The 16,501-nt window shown below is 37.2% G+C and overlaps 1 protein-coding gene across 1 annotated transcript in view; it reads left to right on the top strand.

The window, feature by feature from the left end:
- Positions 1 to 4,702: 4,702 nt before the first annotated feature.
- ANKRD45 (ankyrin repeat domain 45) overlaps positions 4,703 to 16,501 on the top strand; it is a 47,826-nt gene continuing 36,027 nt past the window's right edge. Inside the window, exons 1-3 of the mRNA XM_044674887.1 lie at positions 4,703 to 4,774; positions 9,571 to 9,892; positions 16,227 to 16,394. Of these exons, the coding sequence (XP_044530822.1) occupies positions 4,703 to 4,774; positions 9,571 to 9,892; positions 16,227 to 16,394 (562 nt within the window). The remainder of the gene's footprint in view (positions 4,775 to 9,570; positions 9,893 to 16,226; positions 16,395 to 16,501) is intronic.

Raw genomic sequence — 16,501 nt, 5'->3', positions numbered from 1 at the left:
TTCGAACCTAGCCCTGTGTGGTTGGGAAACTGAACTACTTGTACCTACTATTTAGGGACCCATCACTTGGTCCTTAAACTTGGGTTTTGTTGACCAGAAAGTTAGTCAGAACCTAAGATTGATGTAAGGAGTTTTCTTACATCTCAGGTAACCCATATGCCTTATCTGAAAACTGGCTCCATACTGATCAATCAGTTGTTATTTCCATACTCCTTTGATTACCAATACTTGAGAGAAATGGGACATCTCTTCCTGAGTTCAGGGAATTACATCTATTTACTCTGCCCTTCTGATCAGATTATTAAATGTTGTATTGTTTCCTTTTAGTAAGTTGGTCTTACTTGATTGTTTTTGCTGTATAAGAGTCTGTCTTCCTCTCTAATTGGGGTCCAGCTTTAAGCTTTGGAAGGGACTTGGTTCTGATTTATTGAGCAATTGACATGTATTGCTTAATAATTCAATATACTTAGAAGATCAAACATTGTTTCTTCATTCATTTCATATTTTACTTGTTACACTAGAGAGTGTCTAGGGAGGAGGTATCTTTTAGGGGTACCCAGATATCATGAGTGCAGAAAAAGAAGGAATTTGGTGGTAAGAAATCTAAGACAAAAGGAAGCTTGTTGCCCACAGGATGAGGAAAGGATAGATGGGTTTCCAGAAGGCACAATAGAAGGCAAGGGCAGAACCAGGATAGGGCCTTAGAAATGGTAGGGCTAGAGTGAATGAGAAGTGGTAGCAGGGTAAAGGTAGTGAACAATTGAATCACAAACATATTTAATTAGATGAGCTAGGAATGTGTTAGTCATAAGATAGGGAAATAGTAATATGTGCCTGGTGCTTTCACCTTTAAGGCTTGACAAGGAAGAGTGGTTATCAGTGTGTTCTATCACATACCTAGGAAAGAGAGATATTTTTCTGAGTTAGTAAATACCTCATAACTGAATAATCAGAGCCCTGAAAAAGCCCACATTTGGCAACAGTTCCTTTGACATCTCAAAATGGAAGGGCATGATACATAGTCAGAAGTGTCCTAAACCAGGCCCAAATTCTGGAAATGTGAGGCCTGGTGTCTGGCCTGCCAGGAAATTGAGTGAGTCTGAGTTCTTTGTGGACATAGTGCCCAAGACCTCAAGGCGTTTCAGGCCTATGATTCCCTCTCTAGACTACCATGGGCATCAGGACCAGTAACTTCCTTAAGGTGAGGTGATGAGATTGCTGGTCAAAGGATATGAACAATTATGCAAGTTTTCGTGCATAATTCCAAATTGTTTTCCAATAGAAACAAGGATAAATGAAGGTCTTTGAAAGAAACATACACAATCAAGAATAGAGCAAGGTTACTTTGGTATTTACAAGTTCTTTTAGGACACTGCCAGATCTGGGTACTAGTTTATTCTCCAATCACTAATTTTGTGCTTCAGTTTGTTCTTAGCTACTTTTCACTGACTTGTTCTTAGTACAGCAATGATGATTTCTAGCAATCACTGCATTTTAAAATAAATTTACAAACTATAATAACAGCTGGCATGCATTTAACCCTTAAACAAAAATTTCCTGAGTCAGTCTTGCAAGTATTATCCCCTTTTACAGATGAGGAAACTAGAGGTCCCAGAGGTAAAGTGACTTGCATATGGCCACATAGCTAGTAACGGTCAGAAACAGGATTCAAACTCTTTTTCCAACTTCTACTTTGTAGAAAGCTGGGAGAAACATACCCAAGTCTGTAGTAGGGTCTTGCTCCAATAATGGGAGACTTAAACTCTGTTCAATCCAGAAGTAAGAAAATAATTGTATTTGAAGAAAAGGTGGTTTATGGTGGTCTAATAGCCTAATAGCTGGTGGAATAGTCTGGGGGTCAATCAGATAGCCTTTAAGGCTGATGGACAAGCTTAGAGGCTAGTAGAGTAACCTCTTTAGAGGTGATGGAATAGCAGCTCTCCAGGTGCAGAGTAGCAACTCTTGAGTATGGAGTAGCAGCTTCCCCATAGAGTAGTAGCTTCTGCCTCCTGTGGATCGGGGTTGGCATATTTATTAGGGTCTGAGGTGGGATAGTTATCTCCCATTCCAGAGAATTCTTCAATGTGGGAAAGGTCTCGCTGCCCTTCTGGACTGAGAATTTGGGGGTGGGAGTGGAGATATGGACCACTATAGGTAATTAAATTATATCTTACAGTTCTAATCTAAAGTAAATATAGAACAATATAAGTAATTAATAAAACAGATTAGGCACAAAGCTGATGCCCAGTATAGAATATTTCAGATCCAGTACACAGAATGGGTAATTGATCAATCTGCAATTCATACTTACTAATGCTGGAACTACAGGTTTTACAATTGTTTTAACCAGAGCTAACTAGTGACAAATGCAAGGTTTTAGAGTATGAGGATCCTAGTACTACCCCTCACTGCTTGCTCTCTGTCCCCATCATACTTAACCAACTGACTAATCACACTGGTATCAAATTAAAAAAGAAATGGTACCCCTAAGCCATATCTAAGGATCTTTGTGGGTCACATATTGACTTAATTTAAAGATTTAAATATCATCTAACTATTGTTGTATTATTATTTATTTTAAATTGTTACAATCACATTAAAAAATCTCTTACCTTGTTTTAGAATAGATACCAAGTATCAGTTCTAAGGCAGAAGAACCATAAAGACTAGGTAATTGGGATTAAGTGATTTACCTAGGCTCACACAGTTGGAAAGTGTCTGAGGATAGATTTGAACTCAGAACCTTCCATCCTGGCTCTCTGTCAGCTGAGCCACTTAACTGTCTGACAATTACACAATTACAATGTACAGCTGTGTGTTTGACAGCTCTTTACTAATTCACACTGCTCCTCTGTGATGATTTGTTGTCAACCTTGTTCTTTAGAAGCACATTTCAAAGAGAATGTTTTCAGGCAGTCATTTATTAAGTATCTATTGTATGCCAGGCACTGTGCAAAGTGCAGGGGCTACAAAGAAAGATAATTCTTGCTGTCAAGGAGTTCAATCTAGGCAGAATAAATTTGGAGTCACCAATTGAAGGTGGCACTAGTCCTTGATCTCTCATCATTGCTACAATCTCCGGTATTTTTTCTGTAAGACAAAAGAATTTGGATATTGATAAATTATTATTAAACCTTCTAGATATACTGGTTCTCTTCTTTCTGACTCTACACCTTAATTCTTGCTACTCTCTACACTTGGAATAGTTCCCCCTTAGCTCTGCCAATTCTCTCCTCTCCCTTCCCTATGAAAATGAAGGAATACAGTAAAGGAGAAGAGCACTGGGTTCAAAATCAAAAGACCCAGGTTCTCATCTCAGTACTATTATGTACTAGTCAGTTTGGAGTAAGGTGTTTCCTTTTCTTTGAGCTTCATTTTCCTTATTTTTAAAATATAAAATTTGATGTTGTTCAGTCTGTGACCATATTTGGGGTTTTCTTGGCAAAGGTACAAGAATGATTTAGCCATTTCCTTCTCCAGCTCATTTTACAGATAAGGAAACAGAGGTAAGTGACTTGCCCAGGATCACACAGCTAGTAAGTGTCTGAGAACAGATTTGAACTCATGAGGTGGAGTTTTGCTGACTCTAGGCTCAGCACTCTGTCTACTAAGCCATCTAGCTGCCCAGATTTAGTGATCTCACTGTAAATTCCACAGTGGATTAGAATAGATGACCTCTGGGATCTCTTTCATTTCTAAATTCAGGATCCTAAAGTTTGTTTTTTTTCCCCTAAAAGCCTTAACTTGATGGGATGGTAGTGAAGCGATCATTTTCTTCCACTTGCCCACAGAAAAACCTCAATCTCCAATTATATTAGAAACATTTACTTTTTTGTGAGTTTGGCATTTACTATTTATTTCGTTGACTCTTACAGGCTTCTCAGTATTGTTTTTTATGTTGTCAGCTGGGGACTTTAAAACTCTAAAAGTCAGGCATCACGTCTTAGAATTTGTTTCACTGAGTGCCCAAGATAGTCCCGGACAACAAAAGTGGGTTTAATAAATGGCTTCTCTACAATGACAGGAGAAACTAAGGCAAAGTTTCCATGAAAGAACAAGTAAGTTGGGGGAGCCAGTTCCCACAGTGGATAGAGTGCCACGGCTAGGGTGGAGAGGGGAACCTGGGTTCAAATATGGACTTAGACACTTAGCTGTGGTTGACTCCTCTGTACCACTTCACCCCAGTTGCTCAGCCCTTCCTCCTTTTCTGCCTTAGAATCTATACTGTCGATTTTAAGAGAAAAGGTAAGGGTTAAAAAAATCAATCATCCTCTTCTAGTGTCTTGAAGGTTTCACAAATCATCATTAGAAACTGTTCCTGTATAGAGCTGGGGAAGGCTGGGATCCAATGTGTGCATTGTTTTTAACATTAAAATTCTGAGGGTGGGGTGGGAAACACATCAAACCCTCATCTCTTGGAGATGGGAGAAAGCAAAAGCACTTGCGGGCTCTGGACGGAGAGGGAGGGAACCTGACTCCCAGCTGATGTCTGCTCGCCTGGCTCGGGTTGCAAGGCGATGGGCTGCGTGATGCTGCGCCTCCGCCTCCCCCTTTCCTATGTGTAGTGCGCTCTCTCGGAAGTTGCCCAGGGAGGGGGCAGCAGTTACCATAGTAACGGAGGAAGCCTACAGTCCTGCGTTCAGTAAGAGAAAACAACAGCAGGCAAGGATAACTTGGGGCTGAGTAAAGTTTAGATGGAACTATGGAGAAGCGGGGTGGGAGCAACGTGCCTAAAAGCAGACAGCGAACTAGCTCCAAGTGTCCCCAACAATCGGTACGTCTTTTAGCCTGAGTAGTTGATGATTATTGTGTAACTGAGTGATCAAAAGAAAGAGATTCTGTTGCTATTGCAGAATGCTGAATGGAGTGTCTTCTTTGCGAGCTGAATCCCTAGAAACGTCTCAAACTCAGTATGTCCAAACCAGAGCTCGTTATCTTTCTTTCCAAATCCTCTCCTCTCTTGGACTACCCTCTTTCTGTCTAAGGTACCAATATTTTTCTAGGCTTCCAGGTTTGGACCTTGGTGTTATCTTTTGTATCATTACAACTTTTATATCACATCCATTCTCTGTACTCACACCTCCACTAGGTTCTCATCTCCTCAGACCTAGACTACTGAGAAACCCTTTAAATGGTCTATTTGTCTCATCTTTCTTCAGGCTAATCCACCCTCACAACTGTCCAAGTGATTCTCTCATATCCCTGCCCTACTCAATACACACCCCTGCCTCCATATTGTCTCTAGGATCAAATAGAAAATCCTCCATTCCTCTTTTAAAGGCCTTTACCACTGGGCCTGAGGGCAGCTAGGTGACAGGATTGAGTTCCAGGTTAGGATAGAGTGCCAGGGCTGGAGTCAGGAAGACTTCATTTTCTTGAGTCAAATCTGGCCTCAGACACTTACCAGCTGCATGACACCCTGGGCAAGTCAATGCCCTGTTTGCCTCAGTTCCTCATCTGTAAAATGATCTGGAGAAGGAAATGGGGCAGAGCCAAGATGGTGTTCTTAGAAATAATTACCTGTAGTGGTCCTCCAATGTACAGCATCCCTCCTCCCCCATGTTCCCACTCTAGAAGGGCAGCAAAACCTCTCCCACATTGACAAATGATGGGAAGGTGAACAATGGAGGAGCATGGAACCTGCCCATGCTTCTTATTCCCAATGGCAACAAACCCCAAAACATACCTCCATCTGAGTTTGGAAAGGGAGGTGCTAAGCCACCAGACCCCAATAAATATGCCAACCCTGATCCCACAGCATGTGGAAGCTCCACTCCTTGGTTGAAGTTGCCACTCTGCAGTGTTGCTGCATGCTATCAGCTCCATAGAATCTACCCTACTAGCCCCTGGGCTTATCCATCAGCCTGAAGCCTACCTGATTAGCCCTCAAACTTTTTCTTTCCCTTTCTCCACTTTTCTCTTTCTTCCCACTATCCTCAACTAACAAGATTCCAGTTTGTCTGACTAGTCAGAGTCCCCCAATATTTTGATGTCATCTACCTGGTGAAAGATGAGAACAGAAATATCTGTGGAGTCCTTCTTTCCTGCTTGCTACCACTTTCCCACATTTTCCTTACAAGTCAGTTGTCATTGTACATAGCTTTTGAGGGGGTAGACAGAAACTTTATTTTACTTAGTTACTAAAATGAGGAAGGGCAAATATTTCTCAGTACTAGGAATATATTTTTCTTCCATTAGGACTCTATGCAGGACATTCTCTACCAGAGTGACAAATATCTTTGATCTCCTTAACTTATGTTTTAGTTGATACTGAAAATTAGTGAATCATCCAGTAAAGTTATCTCTGTGTTAACATCTATCAAGGAATCTTATGTAATGTTATTTATATTGAAGGGAGACACCTAGTTGAGAAAGAATCTTTAAGGCTGTATTTTGCCCTATTGAATCAAGTTTGTTTGTTTTGTAATTAAGAAACAAACCCAGTGAAGTCTTACTATATCCTCTATATCTTTCTGGCAGCTATATGGCTGTGAAGACTTGTTTTGGCCAGCTGTGGAAAATCATTTAGGAAATCATACCTATTCCCTTTCATACTGTAATCCAGGAGAACTTTAATATGTGTGGACCATTCTTATAGTTATATAAAGCTGATAAAGTAAACATATGGGTTGGTAGTTGCTGATGTCTTGTTAATTTTTGTTTTTGGTAACAATACTATCCATTATTTTCCCCCATTATTTTGGAATTTGTCTTTTAAGATGTCTTTTTAAAATCTTATTTTTTTGTAATAATAATTATTACCAATAATGAGCATGTTGCTTTTTGTGGTGGCAAAAAATTGGAAAATGGAGGGATATCACTTGACTGGGTGATGGCTGAACAAATAGTGGTATATGATGATGACGGAATACTATTGTGCTATCAGGAATGGTGAAACGCTTGATTTCTATAAGAACTGGAAGGACCTACACGAACTGATATGGAGTGAAATGAATAGAACCAGGAGAACATTATACACGGTAACTGAAACATTGTGTGACAATCAAATGCGATAGACTTTGCTACTAATAGCAATGCAATAATCCAGGACAATCCAGAGGGATTTAAGAGAAAGAATGCTATCCACATCAAGAGAAAGAGCTGTGGAAGTGGAAATGCAGAAGAAAAATATATGATTTACCATTAGTTTATATAGGTATATGATTTGGGGTTTTGGTTTTAAAAGATTTCTCTTACAAAAATGAATAATATGGAAATAGATTTTGAGTGATAATACATGTATAACCCAGTGGAATTGCTTGTAAGCACCAGGACAGGAGAGGGAAGAAGGGAGGTTTAGAACATAAATCATGTAACCATGGAACAATATTTAAAAAGTAAATTTATATTAAAAATGAGCATAAGTTGCTACAGAAATGCTGGCAGATCTGTTTAATTTTGCATTTATATGTTGTCATCTTCCAGTTTCATCTATTATATATATACTTTGGGGATGATCTGGTTCAATTGGGTCTCATGCTAAGCTTTTTACAAGATTGTTTTCCCCTTCATTGCTTTTTGCTGTTTTGCAAGATGTTATTGCTCATCATCTTTTTTCATACAGCTCAGTAATGTTTTGAAAATGCCTTTGCCTTGGCAAGGAGATAGAATGTCTGTTGGCTGGCTGTTTCTAGATTCTTTTGGTTTTATCAGGGTGACCATTTTGTATCAGTTAAACTTCTTTAGGAAATAGTAATTAGCACATTTAGTATCTATACTTTTATCCATTTCCAGTGTTTAAGCCAATAGTTAAATAGGTCAGGTTAGAGTTCTTATTACATAGTGTCTTTTAATATTTTTCTTTTAATTTGGTATTGACTTAGATACTTTTTTTAACTAAGTGATGACCTTCCATCTTCCTTGTCACCCTCTCTTGGATGATTTCTCATTCATTGGACTCCTTCCTAAAATATGGCAGATTTAAGCAAAATATTCCAGATATGGGACCAGGTGAGGGCATAAAAGGACTATTGCTTCTTTTGTTCTGGATGCGATGACTCTCTGAACACAGCCCAAGCTTACATTAATTGTTTTGATTCTCATGTCTTATTGTTGATTTATGCGGTACTCAAAGCCCATTAATACCTTATTTTTTTTCCAGGCAAAATACTATCTAATGCAGTTGGTAGAGGGCTATTTGGAATTAGAAAGACTTGAGTTCAAATGTGGCTTCAGAAGGTTACTAGCTGTATGACTTTGGGCAATGCACTTAATTTCTGTTTGCCTCACTTTCCTCATCTGTAAAATGAGGATAATTATAGCTCCTACCTCCCAGGGCTGTTATAAGGATTAAATGAAATAATAATTGTGAAGTGGTTAGCATAGTGCCTGGCACATAGTAAGAACCATATAAATTTTACTAGCTATTATTATCTTGTACTTCTTTTAAAATTTTAGTTTAAGATTTTATATTTAACCCTATTAAGTTTCATCTTGGTAGTTTCAGACCAGTAGTCTGGCTTATCAAAATAGTGTGTGTGTATGAGAACAGTTTCTAGTTTATCTTGCTTATTGCCCATACTTTGTATATTTGTATTAATTATCTAAAGATTTGGGTTTTAAGACTTGCTGCTTTCTTGAAGCATTTCAAATCCTACTTATCTTTTAAGGACCAGCTCCAGTCATATTCATTTCTTGAAGCTTTTCCTGGAAATGCTCTTTGTGTGGTACAGAAATGAGAGAAAGCAGGCCAGAATGTCCAAACATTCTTAATGCAGCTTTAGACCATCAAAGCTTAAATTTTTTTCCAAGACATTTGGGATCTCCTGTTTAGTTGCACCTTGCTGTAGAAGTTACTTGAATTAATGGATATAAAAACATTAAGGCTAATGGATATAAAAACAATAAGGCTAATGATGTGCCAAGTACTGTGCTAAGTGCTAGAACTGAACAAATGAAAAAGTCCTTGTCTTTAAGGAACTTACATTCTATTAGAAGGTAGCATATCCTGGGGAGTGGTGGTATTTGGATTTGGAAAATTACAAAGATGTTTATGAGGTAATTAATTAACAAGCATTTATTGTGTTTGCTTATTGCTGAAGATAAAAAGAAAGGCAAAAATAGTCGCCTCCCTCAAGGAACTCAATCTAAAGAGGAAAACAATATATACATTAACTATGTAGTACAACACATTCAGAGGTGAGAGGTTATTTGATTTAAGGGAATAGATTGACATGGGTTAATTTAAGGCAGTAGATTGACATGGGATTGACGTGGTTGCCTAATAGCAATGGCAATATTGATTTTTTTTTTTTTTTATGATTTCAGAAGCTGGAGAGAAAATGTCTAGGAAGGAAAGTGATGCATACTTGATAAGAGATTGAATGAGTTCTTATGTTTTCAACTTGTTTCATATGTTTTTCTCCCCAAAGAAACTATTTAGAAATAGAAAATATTATTATTATTCAACAAACATTTTTAAACATTTTCTTTTTGTGAGGCATTGTGCCATGAATTTCTTTAGGGTAGAAAAAATCTTTATAAGCACATAGCATGGTGCTAGGCCCAAAATTGTGCCCATCGGTTGGCTGTTTGGAAACAGTTTTTATATTGCTCATTTTTCCCTCTTAGGTATTACCGAAGAAAATGGGTGCAATAACAGATATGGATCTTGGCAAGGAATATGATTTAGATCGAGATTTCTCTTTGGATTCCGAGGAATTAGATGGCAAAAATCCTCTCCTTCAAACTATTCTTTCAGGAGATATAGAGCAATTAGAGAGGATTTTTGAAGATCCAGAAGAACCCCTTCACTCACGGGCCATGAGTCTAATCATGAAAGAAGATGCCGTTGGCAGGAACTTGTTGTTTACAGCATGCATCGCTGGGCAAAGTAATGTGATTAGAACATTGGCAAAATATGGTGTGAACCTGAATGAAAAAACAACTAGAGGTATTCTATTCTTTTTCTCTGGTATTATTTCTTAGGAATGAAATCAATCAACCCAAGGCTGAGTAAATTTGATAGCTATTTTTACATTTTCCTTTCATTATTCATAGGCAACAGGTATTGCTAAGAGCAAAGCAGCTTAAGTGGCCATTATATTGTGGGAAGGCCATGGAGGGGGATGACTTTCTTTCAATTCTCTTTCCCTTAGTGATAAGAGCCATTGTTCTAATGGTTCTGAGATGCCAAATCAACTTTTTTCTGACCAAGTCTTTTGTCTCCTTGGAACATGGGTTCTTGACTTTTTTGTTTCCTTGACCCATTTGGATCCATTTAAGCTATGGATGCTTGCTTAGAATAATGCTTTTAAATGCATAAAATAAAATGCATAAAATTATGAAGGAAACCTATTATATTGAAATATAGCACCAAAATATTTTAAAAATAAGGTCACAAGCCCTAGAATAAATCCATGGCAGTCATAGACTTAATTATCATCTCTATGCAAATCACTCTCAGATTTTTAAATCTAATCCAAGTTTCTTGAGCTCTAATCTTACCCCATAGACTGCCTATTGAATATTTTGAATTGAACATTCAGTAGGTGTCTTCAATTCAGCATCTTCAAAACTGAACTCTTTTTTCCCTCAAACTAACTGTTCTACTTCTATTAAAGATACCACTATACTTTTAGTCACCCTTGGTGTCATCTTCACTCTCCCTTTACCCTACGTACCAAATCATTTGCCAAATTTTATTTCACCTCTCTACCATTTCTTACATATGTCTTTGCATTACCACTCTCATAATTTGAGGCTTTATCACATTTTGCTTGGACTATTACAGTAGCTTCTTAAGTGGTCTCCTAGTTCTTAAGTGGTCTCCTAGTCTTGAGTCTATCCTATCTTCAATCCATTTTTTCACAGAACTACCAAAATAATTTTCCTAAAGCACTGGTATAATCAGGTCATTCTTTTGCTCATTAAATTCCATTGACTCCCTATTACCTCTAAGATCAAAAAACAAAAACAAAAAAGTCCTTCATTTGGTATTTACAGACTTTCACAACTTGGCTCCAAACTACCTTTTCAGAGTTATACATTATAATCCCTCATGTACAATTTGTCTAGCAATTCTGTTGTTTGTTGTTGTCTTTGCTGTTTCTCATATATAACACTCCCTCTCCTATCACTGTGCCTTCTTCTCTTTCTTAGAGTTCTTTGTTTCCTTCAAAGTTCAGCTTACCATCTTCTACATGAAGCCTTTCCTGATCCTTCTAGCTGCTAGAGCTTCTTCCTCAAAATAACTTGTATTTATTTTATACATATATACACACATACATATTGTCTTGTGAATTCCTTGAGGTTGGGATCCTTTCTCTTCTATCTTTGTATTTCAGATACCTAGCATATTGCTTGGTAGGTGTGAGAATTTATTTTTCATATACTATATTAGTTCCAATATTTTGGGAGAATTCCTGTGTATTCCTTTGCTTGGGATCTGAGTCAGAGATATCATCTAGTCTTCTATTTTTTGCACTTTCTTGGTCCTTGGGAATTCCAAGCAATGTTTTCCTTTTTTAACAGAATTTGGTTAAGGAGTAAAGGAGACAAGGGTTGTTTTTTTTTCCAGTTTACATGACCTGTTCACCTATGAGAATGGGGAGAGTTAGATAGGTTGATGGACCACTTCTTAATTAGCTATCACCAATTAAAGGTGGTTGGTCAAGGAAGGGACTGAATAATGGACTTCCTAAAAATCTATTTATTAGTCTGCCTGACCCAGCTTGGATTGTCCCTAGTCTTGAGAGAGCCATGGAGAAACTATATCACTTCATCAGTTATGATGCTGGCCTAACCAATAAACCTGATATAATCAATAAACTTCTTACCTCAGATCAATCTTTTGAGATAATTTTAATGATATCAGGTGCATAATTTAATTGAGTGAATGACTGCATCTAGAAATAGCATGACTATTCCAGAATATCTGAGAGAAAGACATCTTTAGCGCAGGCATGAGAGCATCCTGTGTGAGAGGTTTCCTTTCAACATCACACAGAATATACATTTGTGGTACTGCTGCTTATCCTTGTACTGCCAATAGTTTTCTAGTATATTGTGGGCAGTGTACTCTTTGTTCTTCTGTGTACCTATTTTTATATAAGCCTTTTCAGTGCATGAATAAATGTTTTGGGGATTCAAAAGTTAGTCTGTTATTTTTAATACTAAAGATGAAATAACCATTTTTTTTAAAATGGGGTATTATTCATTCTCAACACTCTATGTTGAATAGTATATCACAGTCACTACTGTCATTTTGTTTTTAGGAAATGGGTTTTGTCTTCTTCTGAAGGTAGCAGGTATCTAGAGAGCATATTCAAGTGGTAAAGCAAATGAAGAGAGTAATTTGTCCAAAATCATGAAGTAATTCCATAGCTGCCTATGAAATCTTATGTAGAGACAGCTTGGTTTAGTAGGAATAGTGCTGTTACTGGAGTCATAGGACCTGCATTCAAATTCTACCTCTAACAATAGTTGGACAATTAACTTGGTCCACTTGAGCCTCAGTTTTTTCATCAGAAAGAGTTGGACTAGATGTTCTCTGGCTCCCTTCCAGGTCTAGATCTATGATCTGATGAATCAAATATAGGTGGTGACTTTATTTCTGAGCCTTTAAGTTTGCAAAAAGTTTGCAAAAATCTTCCTTTTTCCATTACTCCCAGAAAGGTCCTTATCATATTTCTATCATGGCCTCATCATTTTGTTGAAATTTAAGTACAGCAAAAAGTACTTTGGTCTGAATCAGAAGCTTTTTACTAGGGTACTTTTTTTCTCTCAGCCCAGTGTTTCTAGTCCTATTCAGTTGTAGTAACATTTTGTCATGTTTTTATTATCATCATGAAATATTTACTCAAATAATTTTTTCTCTCATGTTTTTACTAAAATTAAGAAGGAATTATATGAACTCTCTCTATGTTAAAGTGCTTTCTTAGTCTAATTTCTTTGGAACAGCATTAATTAGTTAATTAATTTCCATGACTGTAGCTATAGTATTTGGGAGTAGAATGTTATAGTTATTCCTGAGTTTGTAGTTCAAACCTGTGAGTAGGGTAGATTGAACAGACTTTTCCCTAAGAAAACTGAAATCAACTATTGACAATACTTTCTTGTCAAAATACAATACCCATTCCTATTGAAAACACTAGAAAGTATAGGAATAGAAGGGCCATTCCTCAAAATAATAAACAGTATATATTTAAAACTATCAGCAATTCAAACCCAGCCTCAGCCACTTCCCAGCTGTGTGACCCTGGGCAAGTCACTTGACCCCCATTGCCCACCCTTACCAATCTTCCACCTATGAGAAAATACACCGAAGTACAAGGGTTTAAAAAAACAAAACAAAACAAAAAACTATCAGCAAGTATCATCTGCAATGGGGACAAGTTAGAAGCCCTCCAAATAAGATCAGGAGTGAAGCAAGGATGCCAATTATCACCTCTATTATTTAATGTTGTTCTAGAAAGCTAGCAATGGCAATTAAAGAAGAAAAGAAATTGAAGGGATTAAAGTAGGCAATGGGGAAACTAAATATCAGTCTTCACAAGATGATATGATGGTATGCTTAAAGAACCCTAGAAAATCTACTAAAAGACTAATGGTAATAATTAACAACTTTAGTAAAGTTGCAGGGTACAAGATAAACCCACATAAATCATCAACATTTCTATATATTTCCAACAAAACTCAGCAGCAGGAGTTAGAAAGAAAAACTCCATTTAAAATCACTCTAGACCAGTGATGGGCAAACTTTTTAAAGAGGAGGCCAAAGGAAAGGAAATGTTCATCTGACAGTCTGTTTCTAAGGCAACTCTCTTGAAATTTCATTGTATTGTATCCTACTCATCATATTAGTCAGATTAGGAATAATGTCAGGCAACCCGATAGAACATTTTAGGGGCCCCACCCACCTCCGCATCTGACCCACAGGCTGTAGTTTGCCCATCACTGCTCTAGACAATATTAAATATTTAGGAATCTATCTTCCAAGACAAACACAGGAATTATATGAACACAACTACAAAACACTTTTCACACATTTAAACTAGATCTAAACAATTCAAAAAACATTAATTGCTTCTGGGCAGGATGAGCTAACATAATAAAAATGACAATCCTGCCCAAATTAATCTACTTATTCAGTGCCACACCTATCAAATTTCCAAAAAACTTTTTTTATAGAATTAGAAAAAATTATAACAAGGTTCATCTGGAAGAACAAAAGATCAAGAATATCAAGGGAAATGATGAAAAAAAAAATGTGAAGGATGGGGGCCTAGAAATACCAGATCTTAAACTGTACTATAAAGCAGTACTATAAAGCTGCTGGACGGCTTCACAAAACAATATGGTACTGCCTAAGAGACAAAAGGGAGGATCAATGGAATAGACTTGGGGTAAATGACCTCAGTAAACTAGTGTTCAGTAAACCCAAAGACCCCAGCTTTTGGGATAAGAACTCACTATTTGACAAAAACTGCTGGGGAAATTGGAAAATAATATGGGGAAAATTAGGTTTAGATCAACATCTTATACCCTATACCAAGATGAATTCAAAATGGGTAAATGACTTAAATATAAAGAGTGAAATCATAAATAAAGTAGTTGAACATAGAATAGTGTACCTGTCAGGAATTTAAGACCAAGCAAGAGATAGAGAATATTGCAAAATGTAAAATGAATGACTTTGATTATATCAAATTAAAAAGTTTTTGTACAAACAAAAGCAATGCAAACAAAATTAGAAGGAAAGCAACAAACTGGGAGAACATTTTTATAACAAAACTCTCTGATAAAGGTTCAATTTCCCAAATATATAAGGAACTAAGTCAAACTTACAAAAAATCAACAAATTGACAAATGGTCAAGGGACATGAATAGGCAGTTTTCACCTAATGAAATCAAAACTATCAATAAGCACATGAAAAAGTGTTTTAAATTCCTCCTGATGAGAGAAATGCAAATTAAAACAACTCTGAGATACCACCTTATACCTAGCAGACTGGCCAATATGGCAGCAAAAGAAAATGATAAATGTTGGAGGGGGTGTGACAAAATTGGGACACTAATACACTGCTGGTGGAGTTGTGAATTGGTCCATCCATTCTGGAGGGCAATTTGGAATTATGCCTAAAGGGCTTCAAATGACTGCCTACTGTTTGACTCAGCCATACTACTGCTGGGTTTGTTCCCCAAAGAGATAATAAAGAAAAAGACTTGTACAAAAATATTTATAGCCAAGCTCTTTGTAATGGCAAAAAATTGGAAAATGAAGGGATGCCCTTTGATTGGGGAATGGCTGAACAAATTGTGGTATATGCTGGTGATGGAATACTATTGTGCTGAAAGGAATAATGAACTGGAGGAATTCCATGTGAACTGGAATGACCTCCAGGAATTGATGCTGAGTGAAAGGAGCAGAACCAGGAGAACATTGTACAGAGATTGATACATTATGGTACAATCGAACATAATGGACTTCTCTACTAACAGCAATGCAGTGATCCAGGACAATCCAGAGGAACTTATGAGAGAGAACACTATCCACATCCAGGTAAAGAACTGTAGAAATGAAATGCATTAGAAAAATATGTGATTGATTATATAATGTGATAGGGATGTGATTAGGATCTTGGTATTAAAGGATTGTGCTACTGCAAATATGAATAACATGGGAATAGGTCTTGAACAATGATACATGTATAACGCAGTGGAACTGCTTGTCAGCTTCCGGAGGGGAGAGGAAAAGTGATGGGAGGGATCATGAATCATGTAACCATGGGAAAATATTCTAAATAGAAAAATAAAAAAACTTAAAAAAATTTTTTTTTCTTGTCAGCTGACCCCCAGGTAAGCTCTTCTCCAGCTGACCTAGTCCTTCTCTTCCTCCTTCTTCCTGTAGCTCCCCAGCATTGGCCTCCTGTCCAAGAGTTTCTGTTTCTCCACTTCATTCCTATCCTTCTGTGAGCTTGTCTTTAACAGTTAATTTGAGGGCATTCTTCATGCTCCTTGACTGGGGAATAGTTTATAAAGCTTGTCTTGGGTGTCAAAATCTCAGCTCTGTCATTTATTCTCTATGTTCATATAAGCGCTCTGAATATCTGTTTCTTCATCTATATAATTTAGGGCTTATACTATAGCCTTTCAGCTTTAAATCTATGATCCAAAGGATACAGTATGCTGTCTTTTAGAGGACTCCAACAGAGACTGATCTCTTCAACCAGAAAAAGTACTCTGTAATATCCAAATGTATTTCCTATCTTTGTTCAATTTTTCAGGTTATACCCTCTTACACAGTGCTGCAGCCTGGGGCCGTCTGGACACTTTGAAAGTGCTAGTTGATCTGGAAGTTGATCTTGATGTGCTGAACTTCCTTAATGAAACAGCCCGAGATATTGCTTTACGGTACTCTAAGATGGAGTGTGTTGATTATCTGGACTTTGCAGGTATCTGTGACCTGAGTTATAATCATTTTTCTTTTTGCCTTGAAATTCAGAGGTTGAATTCAAAATTTAAAAATGTAAAAATTCACACATTCAAAGGCTGTGTCACT

The sequence above is a fragment of the Gracilinanus agilis genome, chromosome 4 (genome assembly GCF_016433145.1).
Source record: "Gracilinanus agilis isolate LMUSP501 chromosome 4, AgileGrace, whole genome shotgun sequence".
Classification (NCBI taxonomy): Eukaryota; Metazoa; Chordata; class Mammalia; order Didelphimorphia; family Didelphidae; genus Gracilinanus; species Gracilinanus agilis.
The sequence above is the reverse complement of the archived record's forward strand: the minus strand, read 5'-3'. Positions and strand labels throughout refer to the sequence as shown.